General features: G+C 41.4%; 1 protein-coding gene across 1 annotated transcript in view; it reads left to right on the top strand.

Moving 5' to 3' along the window:
• Positions 1-1322: 1322 nt before the first annotated feature.
• cxadr (CXADR Ig-like cell adhesion molecule) overlaps positions 1323-17638 on the top strand; it is a 47019-nt gene continuing 30703 nt past the window's right edge. Inside the window, exon 1 of the mRNA XM_058086261.2 lies at positions 1323-1501. Within this exon, the coding sequence (XP_057942244.2) occupies positions 1450-1501 (52 nt within the window). The 5' untranslated portion in view covers positions 1323-1449. The remainder of the gene's footprint in view (positions 1502-17638) is intronic.

Here is a 17638-nt window from a genome sequence, read left to right as displayed (position 1 = left end):
TTTAACGCATTAAAATGGCTAAATGAACTAAACGACCTATTATTAGTTTTTAAATATATATTCTAGCAAATGTTGCATATTTTTAGTCCCAAATGAAGATTTTTTCCCACGCATTAAAATGGCTAAATGAACTAAACGACCTCTTATTAGTTTTTAAATATATATTCTAGCAAATTTAGCATATTTTTGGTCCCAAATGAAGATTTTGTTATGCATTAAAATGGCTAAATGAACTAAACAACCTATTATTAGTTTATAAATATATATTCTTGCAAATTTAGCATATTTTTAGCCCCAAATGAAGATTTTGTGATGCATTAAAATGGCTAAATGAACTAAACGACCTATTATTAGTTTTTAAATATGTATATTATTGCAAATTTAGCATATTTTTGGCCCCAAATTAGGATTTTTAAGCATTAAAATGGCTAAATGAACTAAAATACACTGATCACTAGGTCAGATTATGTTACATTGAAGAGACAAATGTGTTTACATTTACGCCATTATTTTGCTGTTTGCTGAGCGCCCTCTGGCGGTGTAATCAATTATCTCCATTGCATTGTTGCATTGCATTATTGTGCGAGTTACTTCAATGGACTAAAGAAAAGTGAAAGTGAATCAAGCCACTGGAAATCCCCCAGATTACCCAACCCGAATTCTGGGCCCCATGACAAAAAGACCACCTTAATCCATGATAAACATTTACCTGAGCGGATTAACTGTTAGTTTGTGATATGTTAGCTAACACAACATGCTAGCTTATGCCATTGTGGACAGTAAGCTAATTCCCATTAACACCACACTGGCTAGGCAAAAAAAATAAAAATAAAAACATGTCACATATTGACACCCTTCTCTCACCTTTCTCACGTTGCTTTTTTTTAACACCCGGAATTTATATTTTAACAGGCATCATTGTTTCACTCAAGCTACAACTACGACGTACAGTGAAGGCAGTGGCGGACGAAACCATTTCATGTAGCTAATGGGTGTACTCAAATAATGTAGAAGTTTACTTTTGGTCAATGGGGATATTTAGGTGTTACTACCAAATACAATAGATGATTTTGATCGTGTACTGATCATATTTAAAAAGGAAATCACAACAAATCACAACAAAATTGTTCTATCAATTTATTCTGGCCCCTGTCAGTCACGAGCCCTTGGAATTGTCCCAACACAGTCCACCGGTAAGTGAAAAGCTACATCAGCAGTGGAGGTTTGTTTCCGCCAGATGGCGCTACTGTATCTACTTAAAGTTGACCATACGTCACGTGACACCCTGCGGCTATCCGTGCACCTGCAGAGCGGCGCATGAGGAGGAGTGGACTAGTCTGGATGCTTGGCTTGAGCCGTGCTGCCGCTTTTTCCCCCCCTGTTCGAACACACCACAAGTTTTCCCCAGCAAGTTTCGCCTCAAAGGACTTAGAATAAACTGAAGCGGGGATGGAGGTATCGAACGCTTGGCTGGGCTGTGTGCTATTGAGTCTTTTGGGAGGTAAGTTTTCCGGCATTTAATCCTACTTTGAGTCCTATTATGATTTCGGCTTCCTTCTCACCGAGTGGTCATCCTCGCCATGTTACTATAACGCTAACCAGTAGCGACAACACGGAAACTTCTTTTTATTAAGGAAATCTAAGTGCTGTTAACTTTATATTTATCTTCGTAACACCTTCGTAAACCGTAAAATGTACACAGAAGTTGATGTGTGGGTTAAGAAAAACACATTTGAAGAAACTGAGGCTAACTCCTGTCCAAGGTCAGTTTTGGAAAGCTAGCATAAAGAGAAACGAGCTCTCCAAACTCAATAAAATCAGATTTCAGGTCAGATTTGGTATTGTTGTATTTACGACAAATTGATTAGTTTACGGCTGGCAGTGAAAGTATTCGGGTTGTTATTCATTATTGTTTGTTTTTATACTGTGTGAATTTGATGGTATTTAAAACGAGTTGTGGTATAGTAGTGTCATAATGGTATCGTGTGTTATTATCTTACGAGTAGTTGCTAGATGTGCTTTTAAAACAAGTATAATAAAAACACACTTTGTTTGTGTTTCCTGTGTGTACTTATCTAATGACCTTTACTACACAAACCGGAAATTCACAACCCTTAACCATTGTTGTTTATTTTGTGAATATTTAAATGAACAATTGAATATGTAAATTTTCAAGCACTTTCATAACAGGATTGCATACATTGTTTAAAAACATTAAGGTGTTTTCCAGATTGTTGCCGACTACAACTTGCTTTAATAGATTTAAAAACATTATTACACTCCCGAGTGTATGGGTGTGGCCTCCAGTGTGTTGGAATTTACAATGAAACTATCACGTAACTCCTCCCACCTTAAACAAAAACCAAACCTGAAACTAAGATTGCGGAATATTTTGAGATTTTAAAATTGGATACCCCCGAAGTCGCCTTCTGTACCCTAGTACAATACTTAGGTCGCAAGTTTCTTTTTTTTTTTATCCTTCTTTTGTTTAACGGCTCACAATGTGTTCACGCTGGTTGAGGCTCATTACCATCCTAATGGCAGCGTTGGCCTCGTCATTTGGGCAATGTTCCACTCCAGCAGACAAGAACAGTGTCTGTCGAAGTCGTAGCATTCTTTTGGCATTGTCGCCCTTTTTAGGAGTAAACAATATCTGTGAATTGCTCTTTAATGGCGAAATAACACGGGGGGGGGGGTTCTGCTCTATTTTCTTTGTGCGGTTCAACTCGGGACGAGACAAAGTTCAGTAAACACACAGAAACACAAAAAAATTCATATTAATTGTTTATAAGGGTGGATGGTTGACAAAATTTATGTAATGGTCTATGAGGCACATTATACTATGAAAATACAATAGAATATGTGTTTTTCCTTACTGATATCTTTTAATCGATTATCCAATTCATCCACACTTATTTTCGTTTGCGATTAATCATTTATTGATCTAAAAATGTAAGCGTTTTTTGGTTTCAGTTCACTTCCTTAGTCATCCACGACGGCAGACAAATTATCTTTATGTTTCAGGTCAAAGAAAAATCTTCCCATGCATCATCTTTGATTTTCGAAAAAAAGCGATGGTCATTTTTGCCTCCTTTTCTGATATGTTGCGGATCAAACCATTGACTCTGTGTTTGGTTGAAACTTTTCAGATCAACCGACAAAGAAAATAATCATTAGTTGAAGCTCTGCATTGAATGTACAGGGTATAGAACATGAAGTACTGTATGTAAAGGCTGCTGACCGTTAACAAATATGACTATATTATCACTATATTATCAATATGAACAGTGTTGTACTAGGAAACAATCTTGCCCTCGTATATCGCGGTTAGTTGCTTCCAGACCCAACCGTGATAAGTGAATTTCCACTGGGAAGTAGGAGTCCTTATTTGTAAATGCAATGTTTTCGTAGTTGGAGCTCAGTATTAGCATCATTAGAGCCCAGAACTAGCACCCCTATAGTCACCTTTATACCCGTCTTACCCAATACAGTTGACTACATAAGCCAAATTTAAGACAAAAATGAGAGAAGTGACGTTGGTAATTTGATAATGGTAATGGTTTAATTTCATTTGAACATGCATCAGATTACAATTGAACGCATCACATAATCAGTTCACAGTTCCACATGTCCAAAAGGAGTAGGAAGAAGCAAAGCTTATTAAATTCTACCCCTCTATTTGGTACTTTTACAATCAGTAACTGTTACATTTGTTCACTTCCTGCTTTCCATAATACAGTTTAATGTTTTTTTGTGTGTGTTTTTTAAAATAATGTACCTCGTACTAAAGTACAAGGTGATATGACCATACAATGACATAATGGGTACCATAGTAACTGTCAATATAGTGATATATATCGCTCATCATGACTGGGTCAAGACTCTTTGCGTGGCTAATGTCTGTAAAAGTATATTTATGAGGAATTATTGAACCCGTTGTAAGAACCTGCAATAATGTTCTGGCTTAAATCAACAGTTTATGGACAAGGAACCGAACCGCAACCTTGAAATCGAGGGCCGCAACCGAAACGTACCAAAACTTGTGGTGTATTAAGGCTAGGTCAGACTCATTAGTAAAGTTAATGTGATCGCTCGTCCCGTAACTTCCCGGTAGCGCTGGTGGGTGGGAGGAGCGAGCGGTGAGAACCAAGGGAAGCGCAGCTCGCCGATGTCAACAACCCTCTTGGGGTTTGCTCGAGTCCAGCTCGTTAAGTCGAATCCACGGAATCGTTTCACATTTCGAAACGTGACATTGTGAATTTTTCTCAAATGGCAACCCCCGAGCGATCAAACTGTGGGCGAGAATCGGTCAATCTCAGCCACCGAAGGTTCTGTCATCATCTAACACCTTACGCAAACATTCAGGTTTTCCCACCCCCCCCCCCCCCCTCTGAACTCCTCGTATATATATAAAGCTGTCCTTCTATTCCCCTGCCACGATTACAGCAGGTGTCCGCTCTGTCTGCCCGCCGAACAATGTCAGTGACCTCGGGAAAACAGAAACCTGAGGAAATGGCGCAGACGCAGAGTGCCGTTACCTGATAAGGGTATGAGTGAAGGACCTGGCCAAGAGCCGGTTGCTTGGTTACCTTTTCAAAACAGACACACAGGTCCTGTGAATTTACTTTGTGTGTGTGTGTATGTGTGCTTTCTAATGCTGTTTGTTTTAAAAAGCTACCCTCCCCCTTTCCAATGCATATGCGCTCTTTACAGTAGGGAAAAAAAACAATCCTGTTATTTCCGACACTAAACGCTTTTCTCCTTATGCGAGACATGAAAACAGCTAATATAAGGCAGCGAAAAAAGCACATTAAAAAAACAGCAAAAAAAACCGGCAACATTGTTTAATTTGCATAACGTGACTCGCATATTAACCAAGGGGATGACATAGATCAGGGGTCTCAAACACGCGGCACGCGGGCCAAGTGTGGTCCGCAGGACACTACTTTGAGGCCCCCGCCTTGATATGAAAGTTTAATGCTACTGCGGCCCCGCGCAAGTTTGATATGGATGCTGTATGGTATCATGTACCCAGAAAAAAAATTATTAATACGTTTGATTAATGTTCATGTTAAAGGTTAAATAACTGTTAATAGTTATCCTCCCTATCCGTGTGGAAGTGGTAAGTTTTTGGCTATTTAAGTTTAAAGGAAATAACTTGGAGGCTACCGTTTAAGGTCGCTAGCGCTCTAGTTTGCGAGTTAGCATGTGGCTCAAGACCCTGCAGTTGCGCAATATGTTGTAAATAAAAAAGTATAGATGTGACTATAGTCGTGTTTTGTCATGTCTACAGGGCTCTAATAATGCTTTGTTCATTTTAATCTGAAAAAAATAATTTGTTTACCCACCAACTATATGTTGTTTCTTAAGTTTTTATTATTTGCTGTTTTATTATTATTATTATATTTATTTATTACTGATTGATTGATTTTCTTTATTCTTGATTTATTTATTTTTCATCTTATTTATGGCCGAGGGTGGAACCTATTTAAAACGAGGGTTTAATGGGAGGGTTTTTTTTTTAGAGGCGTTTTAATTGAGTGGGTGTATCCCATTACATTACATTACAGTTTTCCTTTAACATAGCATATCTATATGTTCAGGATGTTTTAATAGCAAAATAACTGCAGCCACTTTCTCAAAATGACAGCGAATGTGTAATGTCATCGAGCCCATCAAGGTTCACGGGTGCAACAGGGGAGATTACTCGAAGCCCGAACGGGACAGCTTGCGCCATTGTCATTGGCCCCACACAGATCGTAATGACTTGAGGTCATATATTCCGTGGTCGTGACCCAGCCGCCGCCGCCACCGCCGCCGCCACTACTTCCCTCTCGGAAAACAGGTTGGCTGCTTCGCTCTCACCCCGTCCTTGGAAATGAAGCAGGAACATGTGGAATTAGATTACACTCGGGAGCACCGCTTCGACCTCCACCATCTTGAGGATGGGAATGACTGGCCATGAATATTCACAGCTCCCGGACCTTAATATTTCAGCGCCCAGTGCCAAAATCCTGTTAAACGATATTGAATTGTGAAACGCTGATCCCGGCTTTATCTTGACTTCTTCCCTCGCTGTCCCCTCGTTTCATTTCAGAATTACTCAACGAACAAATTGCTGGCTACGACAAAATGAGTTGAAATGATTAATAGTAGTGCCTGTTTCTCAGTCCGGTTAATGGCTGAGGAGCCACTCTGTATTCAGAGCCCATTCCTTTCTGGCAGGTAGGGAGCAAGACTTCTTTGTTGGCTGCTGATACGTAGATATTGGCAACATTTTACAGTGGCGCCTCGCTACAAAACTGAATCCGTTTTTTCCATCCATAAGAAATACTGTAAGTCCAATTAATCCGTTCCAGACAACCAAAAATGTAAACATTAGTTTTATATGCATTATACAAAGCCAAACACAGTACATTAAATGAAAACTGCTGGAGCCTATCCCAGCTGTCTTGGGGCGCCTGGTTGCCAGCCAATCACAGGGCACATATACTAGACAAACAACCATTCACACTCACATTCATACCTATGGATAATTTGCAGTCGAGTTGAGTGGTTAGCACGCAGACCTCACAACTCGGAGACCCGCGTTCAATTCCACCCTCGGCCATCTCTGTGTGGAGTTTGCATGTTCTCCGGGTACTCCGGTTTCCTCCCACATTCCAAAAACATGCTAGGTTAATTAGCGACTCCAAATTGTCCATAGGTATGAATGTGAGTGTGAATGGTTGTTTGTCTATATGTGCCGTGTGATTGGCTGGCAGATGTCCAGTCCAGGACGTACCCCGCCTCTCACCTGAAGACAGCTGGGATAGGCTCCAGCACCCCCGCAACCCTCGTGAGGATAAGCGGTAGAAAATTAATTAATGAATGAAATACTGTTTTATAGTTGAATACGGGCACAAAATATATTAATATTCATAGTCCAAAAATTATGATACCATATCATGATATAGTAAAGGAATTATTGCACTTTTTTGCCGAATTGCCGTTTGTGACAGGCCATTCATACTGTCTAACATTTGCAGCATTTCTTGAAATGACTGCTTTATTTTTAGACTATTAGCCACTGGTTAATTGGTGACTCCAAAGTGGTAGTAAAATGAATGAATGAATCACTTGAGTGTTAAGTTGCTGTGTGATGAATTTAGTGCTGTTAGTAATGTGTTTGAAAGATGACACAGTGTGTCAGACTGTTTCGATGACTGCATGTGCCCTATGATTGGCTGGCCACCAGTCCAGGGTGTACCCCGCCTCTTGGCTGAATACAGCTGGGATAGGCTCCAGCCTATAAGCGGTACAAAATGCCAAAATTCATAGTCATAAACTTTTTTTTAAAAAAGTGGGTTTAGGCTTGAAACATAAATATCTGATTATTAAACATTACAGATTTGACAATGTGTACTCACGGCATATCTTTTGTTGCCACTTTCAACTCCCATCGGAAAAATGAGCCTTACATTTAATATTGCCTGCATCACATTGTCGGCCATTCCTTCCAAGAGCCGAGTTATGGAAAGATAATTGCATCGTCTCCTTCAGCAGGAAAACCCTCGCTCTTGCTTCCTAAGAATATTAGCCTTAATTGTTTGTCTAATCTTGAAAAATATTAAGACTCCGAAAGAGGCGGCATAAGGAAGTGTGTGTGTGGGGGGGGGGCATGTGGGAGGAGGAGAAAGGAGTGGGTGAAGCAGCTGTTGAAGGAGCCATTTTTAGCTCACGTAGCTCATTAAAAAACATGACACATTGTCACCTATGAATGCGGTGGAAGAAGGCAAATGTCAGGTCATTCAGTCCGCCTTCATTTGTCTAACGTAGCGTAAAAGCATATGATATGCACTACTAAAAAAAAAACAAAAAAAATCTCGTTGGTCCACGTGGGCCGCTGCAAAGTCCAGTATTCGCCGGCCACCCTCCCCCTTGAAGTCAATGGCTATGTAAAAACCGGCTTCACCGTGGACAGTGACCATCGTCGTCCAGCAGTTCTTGGCAGGCTCGAGTCCTGGTGGTCATCTAAACCAGGGGTCTCAAACTCAATTTACAATGCACGAATGGAAGCTAGCTAGATGCTAGCGCCGGTTTGTGTGTGTGTGCAGCTTTAGCTGTATGAGTTGTGTTTTAGGGTGCCGGTACTTCTTCCTTAACCACAAGCACGGGCGTGATGGTTTGTTGATGTAGCAATGCGAGGCTAGGCTAACATTGCATTAAAAAGACCAAGCTAGTACGTCCGGGGCAAACTCGACCAATGATTTATTGCGTCAACAAATGTACTGTAAGGATTTTACGATCCGTTTATTTACTGTCACAAACGTACACACTCTATGTTGGTAAAAAATTTGTGTAAATGGTTAAAAAAAAATGGAATGTGGAAAAACGAAATTTCTCAAATGACCTCAGTGGACGGAATGTCTGGAAAATCCCTGAGCACCAAAAGCTCTGCATCTTTTAATGGGCTTTTTTTTTTTACATTTATCTCAGTTTTCCAGACTTCTTGCTGAAAAACAAATCATCTTACGCCTTCCCCGAGAAGCACCGACGTGCAGAATAAACGTCTCGGCGGTGTCACCGGATTGCCACTTTGTTTGAGATATCTTAAACTAGCGCAGCAAGGTTATTTTTAACATTCCCCAATTGCATCTTGTCACTTAATGTTGTATGTGAAGTATTCGTTTTTTTTTGGTTTTTTTTTTGCATGGCTCTCCTCCTCATGTCTGAGCCCCGAGAGTGGGAGCTGGAGGCATGCATAAAACCCAGCGGCCCCTTGTTAAGCTATAACAACAACTGACAGCTGGCGCCTGGAGCGTCCTGCAGTGTTCATCACCCAGGTGTGTTTACCGATTTGGCCTTCAAGAAGCTCTTGAGCGAACTTCAGAATATCTGGTTTTGGAATCCTGGTTGTGTCGAGATAAAATACAAAAGACAAAAAAAAACAAAAAAAAAACGGATTATCCATCTTATCTGTTAACGCTGTTCTTATCTCGATGTCCTGTTCGAGTGTCTCGCTCTCCATGCAGAGGACAGGAAGGAGAGTCTGTGTTGGAACGTTTTCACTCGGAGCCTCACTCTGGCTAGCGGAAATGCTTTTTGGCAGAATTAGAGTGTTTGGAGAGAAGGGATGCCATGAATGCATTTGAAAAGGAATGGATGTTTTTAAGTAGATATTACAAAGTACCATCGCTTCCCGTGTCCCCCCGGGGAGGGGGGGGGTTTCAGCAGTAAACCGATCTTTTCAATGAAATTACGTGAACGCGTTATTGCCTTTGACAGAACGCTTCGGGCATAAAATGCACACTGTTGGCCTGCATGATTCTGCAAAAAAAAATGTGAATCACATTTGGCTAACAATGTCTATATGTGCCCTGTGATTGGCTGGCCACCAGTCCAGGATGTACCCCGCCTCTTGCCTAAAGACAGTTGGGATAGGCTCCAGCACCCCCGCGACCCTTGTGAGGAAAAAGCGGTAGAAAATGAATGAATGAATGAATGAATTAATGAATGTCTATATGTGCCCTGTGATTGGCTGGCCACCACTCCAGGGTGTACCCCGCCTCTCGCCTGAAAACAGCTGGGATAGGCTCCAGCACCCCCACGACCCTTGTGAGAATAAGCGGTAGAAAATTAATTAATGAATGTCTATATGTGCCCTGTGATTGGCTGGCCACCACTCCAGGGTGTACCCCGCCTCTCGCCTGAAAACAGCTGGGATAGGCTCCAGCACCCCCACGACCCTTGTGAGAATAAGCGGTAGAAAATGAATGAATGAATGTCTATATGTGCCCTGTGATTGGCTGGCCACCATTCCAGGGTGTACCCCGCCTCTTGCCCGAAGACAGCTGGGATAGGCTCCAGCACCCACCGCGACCCTCGTGAGGAAAAAGCGGTAGAAAATGAATGAATGTCTATATGTGCCCTGTGATCGGCTGGCCACCACTCCAGGGTGTACCCCGCCTCTCGCCTGAAAACAGCTGGGATAGGCTCCAGCACCCCCCACGACCCTCGTGAGGAAAAAGCAGTAGAATGAATGAATGAATTTGGCTAACAAATGGAACGGGGCTGGAGCGACGACAAGAGTGTTGTTTGTCAGCCCAAATTGAAACATTCCAGCCCTCCTGGGAATTTCGAATGCAGCAACAGATTTCATAACAGCTGGTGTCGGGATGAAGAAAGAGGTGGAGAAATCGACACGTTAACTACTTTAACTCCCCAAAATATGTTTTTATGCTTTATTACTACCTATCGGGAAGCTTCCAATTTGCTCGTCTCTGTACACTGAAAAACTAATGGCTCCTGATGAGATTTGAAATCGAGCCCAATTCCAAAGCAAGTCAGCCAACTCTGAATTCTGAAACAGGGGATTTATTTTCATAACGAAAGCCCGGATTTACACACTATTTTCTACCAGTGGTCGTAACAGTATCATTCCACAATGTCCTCAAGGTCTCTAATTATAGACTAGACCCTGGAGGACACGGTGTGAGCAAGTCTTTTAATGCATTCGGTCCTTTTACGTATACATGCTTTGACACTTCATGGAAAATAGATGACTGTATGACGACTTTTTTTTTTTTTTACTTTTTATACTTATTTTACCAGCATACTGTGGTATACGTCATTGGTATACACCAATTTTGCGCAGCTTTCCTACATTTTCTGCGCATTTTGCTACAAAATCCTCAAAATCCTGGTTACCAATGTAATTCTAATTGCGTTATTAATGTAAGATGTGTTTTATAACGCACTTGTTTACACAACGAGACAGGATGTGGTGAACACAACTCTTATTTTGTAGGCCGGAAGTTGAAGTTGAGGTTTCACTCAGAACTTGTACAACGTCAGTGGCCATCCTAAAACACCCCGGGGACCGGTTAGTGTTCCGAATGAGATTCATTCATTTTCTACCGGGGTTGCTGGAGCCTATCCCAGCTGTCTTTGGGCGAGAGGCGGGGTACACCCTGGACTGGTGGCCAGCCAATCACAGGGCTGACATGTAGACAAACAACCATTCACACTCACATTCATACCTATGGACAATCTGGAGTCAAAAAAAAATTTGAGTCAAAAATTGTCAACCCATCGAAAATCTCAAGAGGTCAAGAGTCTGACACACTTTGTCATCTTTCAAAGAACACATATATAACGCAGCGCTAAATTCATCACACAGCAACTTAACACTCAAATGATACATTCATTCATTAATTTTACTGCCACTTATCCTCACTAGGGTCGCAGGGGTGCTGGAGCCTATCCCAGCTCACATATAGACAAACAACCATTCACACTCACATTCATACCTCTGGACAATTTGGAGTCGCTAATTAACCTAGCATGGATTTTGGAATGTGGGAGGAAAACCGGAAGTACCCGGAGAAAACCCACGCATGCACGGGGGAGAACATGCAAACTCCACACAGAGATGGTCGAGGGTGGAATTGAACCCTGGTCTCCTAGCTGTGAGGTCTGCGCGCTAGCCACTCCACCGCCGTGCCGCCCCCGAATGAGATTCCGCCGGAGAAATACCGTATAGAAAATACCGTAGATTCTGTTTCTATTGGCAAATTCCATGATTCAGTCTGCAATTGTTTTCCCACAGAACTCATAGCGTCCTATCCGCATGCTTCATTTCCGCTTTAGCTTAGTAGCCTGAGTACTGCAGGGTACGGATGCCGGATGCTTGACATTAGCGTTTTCAACACCTTTGTTGACATCAAGATGAAATCATGTAAATAATTTACCTTCAGCTGTCTGCTGTCTGGCATTGCAGCCAATAATCCACCTCTCTTGACTTGTGTTGCTAGCGTACAGTGTGTACTGTACACTGTACGTGACGGGGGAAGACATTCGCCAGACTTTTTTTTTTCATTTTATGTCAAGTACGTGCCCGGCACTTGTTTTATCAGGATGTAGTTTCTTATCACAGAGTGCGTCATATGTGACCGAATGTTGCATGTGAATTCTCGTGGTTTCTATATGATGGAAGTATCAATCGTGAACATTGTACAGTGAGATTAAAATATGCGACTTGTAGTCCTATATCGATTTTTTTTCTTCATTGTGCATTTTTGGCCGATGCAACTTATACCCCGAAGTGACTTACAGTCCGGGAAATACGGTCATTTTAGCCACGTTTACATTAAAAGTTTTCCTCTTTATGAATGGAATCTTTCCAAATGACCTTTCCGAAAGCAATGGTATACATGGAAAGGAATATTCCAATCTCTTGTCTACATGCGGCGCTATAATCCCAACAGAATAGTCAATAGGGCATGCGCGGTAAAACGTAAACATCAACATCACGTGATATCGACTTCCTTGAGTTTTTCTTTCACTTGTTGGAATAACTCAGACTTAACTCGAGTTTTTCGTTCGTCCGGTCTTGAATTTTTTTGTTTGGATCAAAAACAAACTTTCCTTAGCAGTCCAGTGCCGATTGCTGGCCGCCATTTTTAATACGGAAGAACGTTTGGAGCTGTGTGTTACATCATATCTGAGCATGCACCGAAAGAACACACCCGGGATAAATTTAAACAGGAAAAGATCAAATTCAATCTTGCTAATATTTTATAATTTAAACTCGGGACATGTTTTATATAGATATATATTTTATTTTTATGAATAAAGTATTGAAGGGTTTAGATTCTGTTCCACAGGTGGCGCTAATGCACACGAAAGCTGCTTGCCAACCGCCAATAAACAACAGAAGAAGAAAAACACCAGGAAAAAGAACGCATCCTGACAACTTTCCGTTTGAGCGGGTACAAGATACCTCAATCGGATTGGGGAAAGGAATATTCCACCCCCGTGAATCCGATTATATATTCATTCGGATTGGCACTTTTCTTTGGGAATGAGGTGCATACAAAGGTTACATTCTTTACGTTCCATTATTTAAACCAAATGCAATTGGAATATTTGGGTCCATGTATACGTGGCTATTGGAATATTTGGGTCCATGTATACGTGGCTATTGGAATATTTGGGTCCATGTATACGTGGCTATTGGAATATTTGGGTCCATGTATACGTGGCTATTGGAATATTTGGGTCCATGTATACGTGGCTATTGGAATATTTGGGTCCATGTATACGTGGCTATTGGAATATTTGGGTCCATGTATACGTGGCTATTGGAATATTTGGGTCCATGTATACGTGGCTATTGGAATATTTGGGTCCATGTATACGTGGCTATTGGAATATTTGGGTCCATGTATACGTGGCTATTGGAATATTTGGGTCCATGTATACGTGGCTAGTGTTATCTATTGTGACCCCAAAAATGTTTGCAATCACTAGTCACTAGTGTCCACACCATTGCTTTGTATCTGCATACAAACCTGTGTGTGTGTGTGTGTGTGTGTGTGCTCGGTGTGCGTGCAAGTTTCCGTGCTCAAAGAATATAATATTCAATACCGCTATGACTCATCGTGGCGGGAAAAAAAAAAAACAACAGCTTGCAAGGCTGAGGGAGAAGATAAATGAATCGCCGGTGCGTCTGATGAAACAGCCAACAGGTCAGTGAAGCGGCAGTGAAAGCCTGCTACCTAATTGTTAGCAAAATAGCGCTAGCATCAAAGCCGCGTTCCGACGGTGAGTTTGTTAAAGCATGCATGATGAAGGCTGCGGAACCTGAGAGTTCTGCAGGGAGAGAGTTTTTTTTTAAGTTAATTTAAGTGCAGTAGTGTATTTTTCAGTTTCAAATACCGGAGTTGAAGTTTTTTGTGTGATTGTACTAACTAAGATATGTTGCTAGGTTTATTTTATTGGAGAAACATTCATTCATTCATTTTCTGTGGAGGGGGGGTGCTGGAGCCTATCCCAGCTGTCTTCGGGTGAGAGGCGGGGTACACCCTGGACTGGTGGCCAGCCAATCACAGGGCACATATAGACAAACAACCATTCACACTCACATTCATACCTATGAACAATCTGGAGTCAAAAAAATTGGTGTCAAAAATTGGCAACCCATCGAAAATCTCAAGAGGTCAACAGTCTGACACACTTTGTCACCTTTCAAAGAACACATTACTAACAGCGCTAAATTCATCACACAGCAACTTAACACTCAAATGATTAATTCATTCATTTTACTGACACTTATCCTCACTAGGGTCGCAGGGGTGCTGGAGCCTATCCCAGCTCACATATAGACAAACAACCATTCACACTCACATTCATACCTTTGGAGTCGCCAATTAACCAAGCATGTTTTTGGAATGTGGGAGGAAAACCCACGCATGCACAGGGAGAACATGCAAACTCCACACAGAGATGGCCGAGGGTGGAATTGAACCCTGGTCTGCGCGCTAACTACTCGACCGCCATGCCGTTCATTGGAGAAACAATGAAAACAAAATAAACAAGATAAAGGTTATGAATTATTTGAGCTGTTTGTAGTACTTGGTGGTGTTTAGATACTCTTAAAATCCTACAGGTTTAGAGGCTGTCGCTTGGCATCTGTGTAGATTTATCTATAGGATTCAAGTCCGGAGACTGGCGAGGCCACGCCTTGTTCTTCAGCCACTCCTTTTGTTATCTTGTGAATATGTTATGGCATATTGTCGGGTTTGAAGACCATATACAATGTTTGTAGTACAATGAGTACAATGTACTTATTTCACTTCATGTAACACCAAACTTTTTTTGTTGGTATTGTTTCATCTTCTCTTAAAACTGAACTGGTCGAGACTTTCCGACCGGGTAAACTTACCAAAATCAGCACGGGATCAAATAAATCATACCGTGATTAGCATTGCTGCCTCCTTATCACAGTATATGCATTGTGCCTTAGCCCGAGCAAAAGCCGGGGGTTGGAGAGCCGGCAGGGGCCCCGGCCTTTATCAGACGCTGCATTTGTTTTGGGGGATGGGGGCATTGTTGAGACAGGCAAAGTCTCCCCCCTCCAATATAAAATCCTGTGTCTGGAGAGACCATGTCCAGAAGTCCAGAATTTCATAGTTTTACTTAAGTAGTTTTTATACGGATGTTGATGAATCGGTATTTGTAATGAAGTTCTGGACATTATCACATACTACAGTATTACTTGTCCCTGTACCCTAGAAACCGCCCATGAATGATACGGGAAAAGGCCGAAATGATACTGTGTCAAAGCCCAGGGTTCAGTGATACTTATAAAATATAGAGTTTTTAACCATGTCCAGTATCAGCCCCCGTAGCTGTCCAGCTATCGTGCCCGTGAAACAACCAATCAGAGAACAGCACACGAGTGCTTAGTGCCTACTGCTTCTCCAGTCACCAAAAAACCCAAACTTGATTAATGGAACTTTAATTGTCAGACATTGATAAGATAAGACTGTTGATAAAATATTATTATTATTATTTTTTTTTTATCGTTTGGTTTCTAAACTTCGCTAATAGCAACAAGAAGGCATTTCTACAGATTTGAGAATTTTTTTTTCATTTCGTTGTACATGCTCATGTACATGTCTGTAATTCATACAAAAATGTTATAATCTTCAGCTTTGGCTGTGAAGATGGATCAAAGGCCACGATGCGGCCATCCGATATATATGCGAGGGAAATTGGAACGGGACTGGAGATTTTGTCCGAAATAGGCAAAATCCGTTATAAAAAAATCCGATATATGCAATGAATTTTTATTGGAAATGCATTACAGAAAAATTGGTTCTTTTTTTATCTGTCCGTTGTGAGCGAATTTCCGATATATCCGAGTCCGATATATCCGAGGTTTACTGTAAAACGTTCCATTTCTAATATTCTGTTTGCTATTTTCCCGGGAGTGTCAACCGTGTTGTCAGAGCACAGACGGCAGCAAAACAAACGCTTGTGCGCTGTTCTGTGATTGGTTGTTTCACGGGCACGATACCAGAGTGGACAGCTACGGGGGCTGATACTGGACATGGTTAAACTCTATATTTTATCAGTATCACTGCCCTGGGCTTTGACACAGTATCATTTCGGCCTTTTCCCGTATCATTCATGGGCGGTTTCTAGGGTACAGGGCCAATTAATACTGTAGTATGTGATAATAAGATCATCACATGGTTTGTCTGGTATCAGGCCAGGTATCATGCCCCCAAGTGTCAGTATCAGCCCGAGACCGAAGGTTTTTATAGTGATAACCTATAAAAATCATATATCTGGTATCGGTATGAAAGCCAATTCCATCTCTACGCATGCCGCGTCAACCACGATGCAATGTCGACTCGCCGCCTTCCCGATGAAGCGACTATTAAAGAATAATTGCCCGTGGGAATTTGTCCCCCTTTCCTTTTCTCCCTCCCTCATCATCTCCTTCAGTTCCCTTTGTTGTCTCAATTGTTCAGCACCATCAGTTTTTGTTAACTGGGATGGTGGGATTGCAACTCATTTGAATGCATGAATTTAATTAAGTCATCCCCGTTTTAATCACGGTTTATTGTAGCAGCCGCTGCGGGGAAATCATAAATTGTTTAATACACAAGTGCCGGGGTCTCAGAATTAATGTTACGCTCGCTGACGATATGTGTGTGTGTGTGTATGTGTGTGTGTGGATGCAGGCAACATATTTTTTTTTTCCTGCGGATGTCCACGGCAATGGAACCAAAACACGCCCCGCAGGCTGGCTTTAAAAGCTGTCAAATGTCCACGCAGCAAATTAAAGAGCCTGTCATTTGTCACCCGTTCAACATTTAATGTTCACTTATGTCAAAAAGAGGCTTTAGGTCATACTCGCTTGGTAATTGATGGCGGTACTGTGTTGCACAAGTAGAGCTTTCAGGCTGAATTACAGCACGATGGCTTCTTCGCCATCCCTGTGCCAACACTAAATGACTGGGAATGTCGGTGAAATAACAGCGAGTCGCAGTACCGAGGCGTTTTAGGGTACACGCATTGCTTTTGAATTCTGTTCTGTGTACTCGGATGGACGATACGGAGACTTTGTTCCGAGCGGCGACCAAGTTAAGAAGTTATCGTTCTCGTGTGCGAGATAATTGATGTTCTGGTACCGGCGTAACCGTTTGTGATGCGAGGGTTCCCGAGCTGTTGAATTTACTCACGTCTGCCGCCCCCAAGACCGCAATTTTTACCGCAATGAATCACTAATCTAATGTTAATACAAACTCATTTCCTATTCAGTAATATGTTTACCCTCCCTTCAAGGCCTTTTTTGGTTTGGGATTGTTTCCAGCCACTTGAGTGAAATGCTTTTGTTGTGTCCTCATTTTACGGATCCTACTCAGGTTTTCCCCCAAGGATTTTTTTGAAGCTGTGGTGGTGGGCTGCTCGGGACTTTCTCTTTTTGTTGAGGTGTTACCTGACCGATTTTAGTCCAATGGTACTATGTGTAAGTTGAATGTGATGCCTGTTTTTAGAGTAATATGAATGCACAGGAAATTAATTGTTAAATAATAATGTAGTTCAAAATAGTAATGAACAAAATAAACAATTTCAATAATTATTTTATAGAAATGAGTACAAAGTTAGAGTCCATGGTTATGTCGTACAATATATATATATAATATATATATATATTATGTATGTATGTGTGTGTGTGTGTGTATATATATATAGTATGTGTGTATATATAATATAGTATGTATATATGTGTATATATATATATATATATATATAATATAGTATGTATATATGTATATAGTATGTGTGTGGGTGTATGTAT

This window comes from Doryrhamphus excisus, linkage group LG21, assembly GCF_037039965.1.
Source record: "Doryrhamphus excisus strain RoL-2023G ecotype Guam linkage group LG21, RoL_Dexc_Guam_v1.1, whole genome shotgun sequence".
NCBI lineage: Eukaryota > Metazoa > Chordata > Actinopteri > Syngnathiformes > Syngnathidae > Doryrhamphus > Doryrhamphus excisus.
This window is presented reverse-complemented; position numbering and strand designations above follow the sequence as displayed.